At 43.2% G+C, this 11,151-nt stretch overlaps 1 protein-coding gene and 1 pseudogene across 1 annotated transcript; both read right to left on the reverse strand.

The window, feature by feature from the left end:
- Window positions 1-1,098: 1,098 nt before the first annotated feature.
- On the reverse strand, window positions 1,099-3,481 carry LOC129679011 (dehydrodolichyl diphosphate synthase complex subunit Nus1-like; annotated as a pseudogene).
- A 3,413-nt stretch (window positions 3,482-6,894) lies between these two features.
- Defb135 (defensin beta 135) lies at window positions 6,895-10,134 on the reverse strand. Its single transcript, XM_055609987.1, has 2 exons — window positions 8,849-10,134; window positions 6,895-7,452 (listed from the first exon to the last, which is right to left on the reverse strand). The coding sequence occupies exons 1-2, from the start codon at window positions 8,904-8,906 to the stop codon at window positions 7,283-7,285; spliced, it is 228 nt and encodes a 75-aa protein (XP_055465962.1). The 5' UTR covers window positions 8,907-10,134; the 3' UTR covers window positions 6,895-7,282.
- Window positions 10,135-11,151: the final 1,017 nt, after the last annotated feature.

Raw genomic sequence — 11,151 nt, forward strand, 5'->3', positions numbered from 1 at the left:
TGGCGGGCGCCTAGGTAGGTCTGTGTGGTGAATAGTTCTGCAAGTAGACATAGCTGCAAGCTCACATAGCATGTGAGCTATGTCTGTCGCTGGCTTAGATCCATTCCTTCAGGCACAGACCCAGGAGTGAGACAGCGGACTCACACGGTCACTCCATATTTAGTGTTTTGAGGGACCTCTGGCCTGATGTCCATAGCGGTCGCACTAATTTATTCCCACTAGCAGTGCATGAAGGCTCCTTTCTTCTACAACCTTGCCAGCATTTGTTGTTTGATTTCTTTCTCTCTTGCTTAAAAGAATCTTTTTTTTTTTTTTCTAAATCCAACTGACACAGTATCATGTGTTTTTTTTTTTAAAGAAAAGAAAATCTTGGAAAGATCTTTATCAAAATGTGATCGAGGTCTCTTGATCTTTATTTCTCTGAACCCTCTAATTTTCACAAATTTTGTTATTATTTATAATAAATGTTTTTAAGCCTCAAGAAACTTATTTTCACATTCTCCTTTTCCATAACTTTTATCAGTTCACAGCTTTTGGTTAGAATCTTGGGCAACCGCTGACGCTTGTCTTGGGTTTTCAAACCGTAACACAGTCATTTATGTTAAAGGTATTGCCTGTTAACTAGGCTTAAAACGTGACCTTTGGTAAGTCCTGGTTTTAGATGAAAGTTGTGCATACAAAACTGTTTACAGCTAGGCCTTGTGTTGGAACATGAACACTCTCTACTTAGACAAATCACACTTCTAACTTTTCAATTCCCTGACTTATAAGGATTATCCAGTTATTCTTAAATGACTTAAAAATATGTCACAATTCTATATTCAGTGAAAATTCAGCTTTTAATTTCTGTGGAATTCAACAATTCTGGCAAAAGCAAAGTTGACTTTCTTGGTTTAAATAAAAAACAAACTATCTAAGACTGCAAATGTTTAACTAGTGAAAATGAGAATATGCTCCAGTAAAGAATATACTATCTAAAAAAAATTCTCTCTCTCAAAAAACAAAAATCCAAAATAAATAGTCCTATTTTTAGAATAAATATAATTTATTTATAATTCTATGTTTAGAATAAATATAATATTCATATAGTCACTACGGTCAATGAAAAGAGTATATTCTTTTATTGATTTTTCTCTCATGCATGCTTCAACTTCTATTAATAAAATGTAATCCAATTGATTCCTTAATCATAAAAATATGCTTTACACATTGTTTTCATGTTGTCAAAATCTCCACTCATACCAAACTCACACTTCGCCATTCTAAGAATGGAACCATCACCCAGATGGGAGGAGCTAATTAATATGCATTCAAGGAGTGAATTATAGATATGAACAATTCATTTGGCACTGTTCATTATAATATTATAGCACTTTTCTTGTCAGAAACAGGCATTTAAGATTCAGTCACAATTTATCAGAATTTAATATTCACAAACTTCAAGCAATAACCAGTCAGTTAGAAGCAGTCCACAACCAGGCTTCAGAATGGAGTTCAGACCCTCCAACTTCTTTATACACTCCAAACTGACATCTGTAAGAAGGTTCAATTTGGTGATTATTCAATTGTGGAGAATGTCAAGAAGAAACAATTTAAATAAAATACGCTTCAATGCAAGCGAGGAAATGCAGCTCCCTGGAAGCTCAAAGGGGGGTTTGACTATGTATAGCTTGTGATGATCCTGACAAGAATTGCAAGAATGAACATTACACTTCAAGGTGTGCAGATTGCATTAGCAATCGTGTGAGTAGGAATGTTTACATTTAAATCCAAAACCTAGTTATGCACTTAGGCAATTAATTCTGCCTAAGACTACAACAGATTTAGGTTATGGAGTGTGTGTGTTTGTGTGTGTGTGTGTGTGTGTGTGTGTGTGTGTGTGTGCATTTCTCCACCTTTAAGCTGATCATTTATTTAGTTTGTGACTGCCTAATTCAACATTTAAAATTTTTATTTTCTGCACTTCAGTATGTCTGTGGTTTATTTTTCAAATGACCTTTAAAACCCAGAACACAGACACCAAAGCAATACTTGCAAGTCACATTGCAGCAGTGAAAATGGCCAGAAATTTGAGGAGAAATGTTCTGAATGCAGGGAAGCTTTCAAGGTGTGAGTATAGAGTTTCACTCCTCTGACTGTCCTTCAAAATGAGGATAATCCCATTTGGCAAAATTTAAAAATTAGAGTTTGGTCAGTAGGATAACTGAACAAAAATTATCCCCTTCCCGCTCCGAACAACTAACCCAGCTCTAGTCGCTCTCTGTAGTCACCAAAACAAACAAACAAACAAGCAAAAGAACATCAACACACACACACACACACACACGAAAATTGTGGGGGCTGAGGCTTTTAAATCTGAAGGCTCGGTTTCTTTACCTACTCCATTCTCTACTGCCTCCTTCCCGTGTCTTTCCAAGCATACACGTGCACTCTCGAGTAAGACACCGTTTGTGTCTGCTGATAAATTTTGAGGACTGTGAACTAGGGGCGCACAGCGTTTTGTAGGTATTTCGTAAACACCCGAACCATGGGGTCCTGTGTTCCAAAAGCTTGAATCAAATCACGCCAGCAGGGACCGCTGCCTTCCCAGACGCGGTTCACTCGCTGCGTACCGACAACGGTCAGAGAAGTCGTCCCAGTAACTGACGTTCAGGTGAGGAGGCAAGGAGACAGTCTCAGCCGGTTCCATCTGCCAGGGGAGAAAGTCTAAAGGGCTGTGCACAGAACCAAACTCCAGATCCGGGAAGCCCTGGGCTCCAAGCAGAGCTGCCCACCGTGGCTCGCCTTTGCTGCTGCGCCACCAACTGGCCAGACGTCCTGGGCAGCTCTCACCACTCTCCCGTCCCCTGGGGAACCCGCACCGCCTACCGGCAATTCTACACCCTCCGCCGGCTCTGCTGAGGACCTGGAACAATCTAAGCCCCGAAGTTCCCGCGGTAGGTCCGCCGTCAGCCTGGAATTCTTTTTCTTGAAGACACCTCGGTGGTCGTAGACGCTAACGTTAGGAGGTCCCCACGACCAGGCACCACGGGTCCGAGAGCTGTGCTCCAGCTCGGGCATCAGCAGACCCACGGACACCGGCGGCTCGTGCGGGTGTCCTCGCGCCAGCGCAGCCCAGGGCGCATGAAGGCTGGGCGCGGGGCCTGTGCGGGTCCCCGGGCGGGCGCGCGTGCAGCTCCAGCAGCCGGGCTCCAGCGCCCGCAGCCAGGCCATCGTCTTTAGAGCCAGGTACCACCTCCTCCTAGGGCCCACTCGCGCAGCTGTGCGGCCCTCCCCCACTCCCACTGCTGGGCCACTGCTTGATGATAAGCCACAAGTCAGAGGGGATCTAGAGAAGTTTTCAAAATTGAAAAAGTTTCTGTGAATGGTGAATGTGCGTCGCGCTTGCGTGAGTTCATAGGAAGCCGGAAGAGGGGGAAGCTGGAAGAGGGGGGCGGGCCCTATAGAACCGGCCTTAAAGCTGTGAGCTGATGGGGGTGCTAAGAATTGAACCCGGGTCCTCTGCATGAGAAATGTGGGCAGTGGGTGAACTGTGCATCTAATCATGTAGTTTTGATTTTTCATGTTTCTGACAGGTAAAGAGATTGAACACTTTTCAGGATTACCATTTGGTCATTGTGATTTTTTTATGACTGTATATTTAACTCATATATATATGTATATTTAACTCATATATAAATATATTTATATAAATACTGTATATATATGAGTTAAATATAGAGTATTTATATAAATATATTAATATATATTTAGAATTGGGGAGTTTATTTTTGTAGCATATCACGCACACACACACACACACACACACACACACACACACACAGTATTTTGACATTGCGTTTCACCTCCTCCGACAAGTCTATTCCTGCATCAGAACAGGTTTCAGTCTGACCTTTAGCAGTTTCCTTGGCCTTGTGTTGACAAACTTTTCACTCCTGTCAGCTTTTCAAGGTTTCATTGTGTAAGATTTGCAGAGAAAACTGGAGGAGAGAGAGGCAGTGTTTGATTTCCAGTTGATCTGGCCTGGTAGAGCATGAAACACAGGTTAACTGTCAAGCGTTTGGGGAGCGGGCTAGGACTGAACTTACTCTGCTGACGCCCTTGGTGGGATATGACTGTCACGAGACATGACAGGCTCTGGAACATTTGATTAATTTGGACTGGCGCATATATTGGGTTTTAGGTGCTAAAGAATTCAAGGTGAAATGGGGGCAGGACAGCAGATGATGGAGCCTGTCTGGTGTCAAAAGCAAATGCGACAAGATTTGTATTGAGTCAGAGTTCCCAGGGAAACTTTTATTTGTCAGAAAACCAACTGCGAGGCTAGTGAGCCTCTGAAAGGCTTTAAATGCCTGGGCAACCTTTTATTTACCAGGGAGAGGAAAGAGGCAGTAAGTAACAGAATAGTACTAGTTGGGTGTTTTTTGGGTTTTGTTTGTTTGTTTGTTTGTTTGTTTTTAAGATTAAACTTGTCCTAGAACAGCTATTTCCCACAGAAAACATACTACGTAAGTTTTTCCTCTGCCCAGAACATATCGTGAGGGAGCATGGGTGTTTGCCCAGCCTAGGGCCCTTTCAACAGACAGGTAAGGCAGTTGGAGAACGGACAGTACCAGAACCAGCCTGGCAGAACTGGGAGCCAACCCCAGTCGCAGGCACGGCTAGCAAGAGCACAGCCGTGATGGTGCATAAGAAAAGTTGGTAAACACCCTTTCTCCACTGTGCATGAACAGGAACGCGTCGTTATGTCGTCACCAAGTCGAAACCATGTGGTCTCGGGTTTGCACGACTGGCTCCTTGGTCTCAGACCTTTGGACTTAGGCTGAGTTAGCGTAGATGCCAGCACCTGGACTTCTCAGCTTCTAGAATCACATGACTTAAGTTTGCCAAATAAACATGTGAGAAGATGTTTTTAGAATGCTTAATCATTAGGGAAGCACAAAGGTCACAATGAACTAGTAAGGGTAATTTTTTAACTAAAAGTACCAAGTACTGGTAAGAATGATAACCAACAAACAGTCTTCTCTCTGCTGGTGGAAATGCAAAGGATTACAGCTTGGGAAATAAGACTAAATATACTAGTTTTTACATTTTCTAATAACCTTACTCCTGGTCATTGATGGACATAAAAACTTATATTCTCACCAACTTGGAGGAAGAAAAATACAGATACGGATAGATGCTCAGAAATTCCGGAGCCCGAACTCAAAAGTCATATGCTTTTTATCTCTTAAACAGGTTAACTATGGTAACCTTGTAAGTTGGTATTCTTCAGTACAAAAGGATAGTCCCTGTGAGTCTAGTCTAGTATGCAAGGAGATTAGAGTTGGCCACTCACGATACCAAAAAAAGAAAAAAAAAAAGAAAGAAAGAAAAGTCCATTGTTTCTCTTAGAACCATAGAGACTGAGACCATGAGAAGCAAGCACAATTTCAAACAGATGTGAGTGAGCACTTCCCGTGGTTCTTCCCTGGGCTGAGCACAGAAAAAATTCAACAAGATACCAAACTCCCACATTCTACCCGAAAGTGATTTCCCTGCTCATTCCCAGACAATGCCAGCAGATCAGGGTTCTAACTGGCCTGGATGTGATTGCTGGCACGGTGGCTCATTAGTAGACCCCCCTCAGATAGAACTTCAGGGAAGGGATTAAAACACATCACACAGTGGCTAAACAGAAACTTCATAGCTGAATAACATAACTGAATGGAAATCTTCAGTGAGGAGGTTTAACATCAGGTCAGGTCAAGATCAGAAAAGATCAACCAGCTTGGACACATATCCCTGAAAATCAACCAATCTGAAAATAGAAAAGGAAAAAGAATGTAAAAATGTAAAGATGAATTACAAAATGGATACCGGGCAGATATTGTCTTGAGAGTACCAGATAAGCCAGAAAGTCAGAAAGCTTATAAAGAAAAAAAGAAAATTGCAAGTTCTTCCTGATATTTTTTTTATTTTAAAAATATGTAGGATCTAAGAATTTAAGTGTACAAAGAAAAAAAAAAAAACGGCAGGTCTGAAAGGAGAAGTTGATGGCAATGCAAAATTAGTAACATGACTTCGTGTCCACTTTTCAGTGTGGCTAGAAAATCCAGGAGACAGGTGCAGTACCACATGCCTGTGATCTGGGCACCCAGGACACAAAGGCTGGGGAAGTGAGCCAAGCCTTCACCCTGCCAGGCAGGCACTCTACAAGCCGAGCTGCATCCCCAGAAACGTCAAGATGATGCAGCCGTACGGCACAGTAGAAAACCCCCCTGTGTGTTATTATAAGCTGCAAAAGGCTCAATACTTCAACTTCGATATTCTCCAGGTGATCTTGGCTTTACCGTTCTCTGCATCAAAGCCTGAACAAGTGCATCGTGAGTAAGGACACACAGGCAAGTTGCTCTAACCTCGGGCTGTACCCCAGTCACAAGCAAGAACATAGGACTGTTTGGTAAACATTTATTATTAAAGAGTGCAATACAAATTCAGATACCATGTATATCTGTATACATACCCTAGGGCCGGGTGGGGGATGGAAAACACTAGCAGGGATCCAGAATAAGAAGTGATAATATAGGTGAGAATTGGAATTTGAAAGACTGGTGTTACATTGCTGGGTCCATGACCCACGGGTCCTACTAAAATTAAACGTGGCCTGTGAGGAAGGAAGAAAAAAAAATGTTTGTCACAACACAACTTAACAAAAACAAAAACAAACTACCCCAAACTGGAAACTATAGATACAATCGTTTAAAGAATAGTCGCAGGTGTGTTCTCCACAAACTGTTGAGAGTGTCGAGTGCAGTTACATGATGCAGTGGAATATATTCGCAAAAACATTTTGGAGAAGTCAGGGCGGGGGAGATCAGGTTCAGTTGTAGAGCTCTTGCTTAGCGTGAGAGAGACCTGGGGCTCCATCAGCAGCCCCACAAAAAATACATTTTAAGGAAGTAACTGCTGGGTCATTCCACTATTAGAAGGTTAAAAATGGGCGCTAGGATCTTTCTTTCAGAGGCATCTTAGAAAATGTCTCTTGTGGGGTAATGAGAAAAATACTGGTGTCAAGGAATTTAATTTAAAGTATTTCCTAAAGAAAGGCAACCAAGAAACAAAGCACACAGAAACACTGGCAGGCTAAAGCCATAGGATCTTGCAACCACTGCAAACTTGCCTGCTGTGTGCCCTGTACCCCTGTCCTCTGGGGACAAAGGAGTCAAGAGGATGTGGCAGAGTGCCCACTGAGTGTCTCGGGATTCCCAGGCACACCCGTGGGAGGCCCTGATACTCACAGCTACTTCACAAAGAGAATGGGCATGTCCTTTTTGTTTATGCAGCAGAGGTAATGAGTACCACAGAGAATGTGAAAAAATTCATCTCCTGAACATGAAGACCTGCAAACGCCTTTTCCTACCCAGCACGAAGAGAAAAGTCGCTTTATGTAAATATTCATTCCACTTCTGACTGCGAACAGAAAAATAAAAGGTTACTGTACAGTTACTGTCCTCCAGCGTCACATGGCCAAGGATAAATTAGACTGCAGGCACTTTATACATTTCAAGAAGAAACTCTCCATAACCAAATATGCCCGTCACATCTTACAGCTACATGGCCCTTAGAGTTGTTTTGACCTCAACTTCCAGGGGCCCTACTATGAGCCATTAGCTCCCATGGTCCGAAACTGCCTTGAACCACTGATCGTTCATATGCGAATATGAGCATAGTAGGTTCAGCTTGCAGCTATTTTCTATGTGAAAAGATCAAAAAGTGAAGATGTCCCAGGCATATGCAGACTCCATGCCAAGAGCTATGAGCATCTCCCAGGTAGCTTTTGATTGTCAAAACTTCTGTCTGAAGAAAAGAAGATCGATAGCCTAGAATTCAGAAACCCCCTGATCCCAGTTCTAGGCTTCTAATAACTTTCAGGATGGCTTTTTTTTTATGTGCCCCATCACTTGCCCTAGCTTAATTACAGAGGACTCAGAAGTGTTCTGTGGGATAATGTGTAAGCAACAGCTGGAAGTACCTAAAACCTATGCCTGAAGCTAGCAACGTTGAGACCTAAGTGCCTCTGGAAGCCAAGAAATGATGGACAGGCGGTAGGCGACAGTGTATGGGAATGGGATCATCGGCTCTTCTGTGATAGGCCTCGTTCAGGGTGTCCTGCAGTGTCTGTCTTTTAAAGGTTTCACGCTTGGTCCTTAAGTGGCAGCTTTTGAATTAGGTTTGAGGTAGGAAAAATATTATTTACGGACACCCCCAGAAAACTACAAGCCTAACCATTTTTTTAAGCCCCCACTCCAGTTGCTTAGCGGAGTCTTCTCCATATTCTTACATTCCTCGCTCTGTTCAGAGCACAGAAAGTCTGGGATCCCAGAAAGTCTGGGATCCCACTGTGCTACAAAGTAATTTAAAACCGGCTGACAAATGGCTCTGCTTTTAGGTTCTTCTCATTGTAACATTTGCCTTGACTTCTAAATCAATGAAAAGGGTATGTGGACAGCTGACCAGGAGGGGCAAGCTCCAAGAGTCTTCAAGAAAATCTTCCCTTCCACTCCGTATCCCATCTGTGCACTGAGAGTTTCATCACCCCACTCTGCCCCACTTCTGCCAACATCAGTCCAGCCTTGCCCACAAGCTTCATAGATGCCCAAGACTCAAATACAGAACCAGTTTCTTCTCTGGAGAGAGCTACCTCTTGTTATGTCCTTGGCGTCTTCTCTTCGCTACGTCAGCCCACACCATCCATCTCTGCCCGTGTCCCTCTGTGTTTCTACCTCTGTGCTCTCAGCCGGGCCTTTGTCTCGGTCTTCTAGAACCACAACTCCCACCCCGATTCCAGGAAAGCAATTCATTTTACCTGATGGAATGTGGGAGAGTAAGACAAAGATCACCAGGATCAACTGTAGGCTCCCCATGGCCCAACCGGTGAGCAGAAAGTCAGCTGAGACGCAAGGAAGAGCCACTCACTCTCCTATCTCAAAAAGTAGCTTTTGAGATGGAAGAACCTGCTTGGCTACTGAACCTCTGAGAACAGGAACATCTGCCCGCTCCACTGAGCAGCCAAATAAATGCAAAATCTGACTTTGAATGCAGCATCTCATCCCTATGACCTGCTTGCTTGGCTGCCGCTTGTGAGCTAGGAACCCGATTTGTGATGTGTTAGTGCTCTCATCCTGAGACCTACTGGGATTCAGTGTAGATATCTTTGCGCCCTCGGAGCACACTCATTTAACAAATGCCTGGTGTGTTTACAAAGCTGTAAGTCTAGTTCACACCACTGGAAGTGTAGGTGGTAGTGATTTTCACTCTTATTCGTTCAAAACTCAGGTGGGAATTCTCCCCGTTTGCAAAACAAGTCCTCTGAACTGTAACTCATCAACTGTAAGTCATCAACGGCAAGCAGTGCAATGTACACATAGGTCTTGCTGACTCCTAATATTTGAAAGTTGAAGACCGGCCTGGCAGGATTCTAGTTTGGCTGCAAGCACTTTTAGAAAATAAGAGCTCCCCAAAGGGTACAGGAGCACCCTCACAGTACCACCAACATCCAAGACAGCACACCTAGCCATAGCCTCCTACGGGGCGTGGCAATGTGTTTAGGCATGTGCTGGAGAACAGGAGGTGTGCTCAGGAAGCATGACAAAAATCTTTGCTCTGAAGCCTGGGGGCCGACAGTTCTTGGCAGCTTTGGGGGTGTTTTACAGAAGAGGTACAGTGTTGTATGAAGAATGGAGAGCCCTTAGGGAGTAACGCTGAGCAAGCACTACTCTATACTCTACGTAGCAGCTTCACGGGCTTTTAATAAAGCACTAAACAACCGTATTCTTACCTGTATATTTAAAGTAAGTCCATATGACAAACAAAGACCTTTAAAACAGAGGTGATTCTCTTTCAACCAGAGGACAAACAAACAAACAAACAAAAAACCAGCACTAGAAACCACCTCCTCCATCACTGTCCTGGGGCTGGGGCTTGGTTCAGTGCTAGAGCCTGTGTCTCAGATGTGCATTGTAGGTTTGATCCTAGCAATAAAGGAACAAACAAATAAATAAAAATAAAAAACAAATGATACTGTCACTGTGCCCTATGCTTTGTTCACTATACTACTATGTACATAGATGATGGGTGGATGGATTACTAGATAGGTAGGTAAAGATAGAGAGAGAGAGATAGAGAGATAGATAGATGATAGATAGGTAGATAGATAGATAGATAGATAGATAAATAGATAGATACCAATTTACCACTTCAGTGAGCTCTTATTTTCAAACTTCAAGAATCTTATACCATGATATAGGTTCATATCTATGAAAGACTCGTGGAAGACCTACCGAGCAGAAAATCAGCAAACCATGAAGAGAAAATCTGAGGTCAGTGCCGTGAGAGACAGTCTTAAAGAGCATGCTCCAATCATTAGGTACAGCCAAACTGGCTCTCCCATGAGCTTTTCTCCTTCAATCAATCACCTTTACCTCCATTTCAAGCCTCCCACTGTGCCCTCCAGAATCCCAACTCCACTCTACATAGTCTTTTGTCCTTATTCCCCCCCCCCCAAAAAAAAAGATGCTTCTATTTCTGTGTGAGTGAAGTTCTGGGTTCTCTGTGGGTACTCTTTCTGGGCAGCCTCTGCAGTCTGGAAGTGATTCATCTGGGGCATCACAAGCCATGGGACAAGCAAGCTGCTTCTTTTGATTTCCTCACAGCCCATGCCCCTTCCGTAACAGAGCCTGCTGTGAAACTGGTACCTCTTTTCTTCTCTCCACTCACACCGAGTTCATCATTACACCTTACCAGTTTTACCTCAGACATATAGTTCACACCCGCCTACTTTTCTGCGCCTCCACTGCTGCCACTCAATCCAAGTCATCACCATCTGTCCCTAAACTTAGTGACCTTCTGCTCGGTCTTGTGTATCATGTTTAGATACTTACCATCCACCCTCCACTCAGTAACTGAAATGGCCTTTATAGGATCAAAACCTGCTCATGAATTTGCCCTTCAAAGGTTCCACTGTGATATCTACTAACACAGACAACTAAGTGTGTGCTGTCCTGGTTTGCTTTCTGCTGTTGGGATAAAACACCATGGTCAAAAGCAAGTTGGAGAGCAGAGCATTATTATTATTATTATTATTATTATTATTATTATTATTATTATTAT

The sequence above is a fragment of the Psammomys obesus genome, unplaced genomic scaffold (genome assembly GCF_907164565.1).
Source record: "Psammomys obesus unplaced genomic scaffold, mPsaObe1.curated_primary_1811, whole genome shotgun sequence".
Lineage (NCBI taxonomy): Eukaryota > Metazoa > Chordata > Mammalia > Rodentia > Muridae > Psammomys > Psammomys obesus.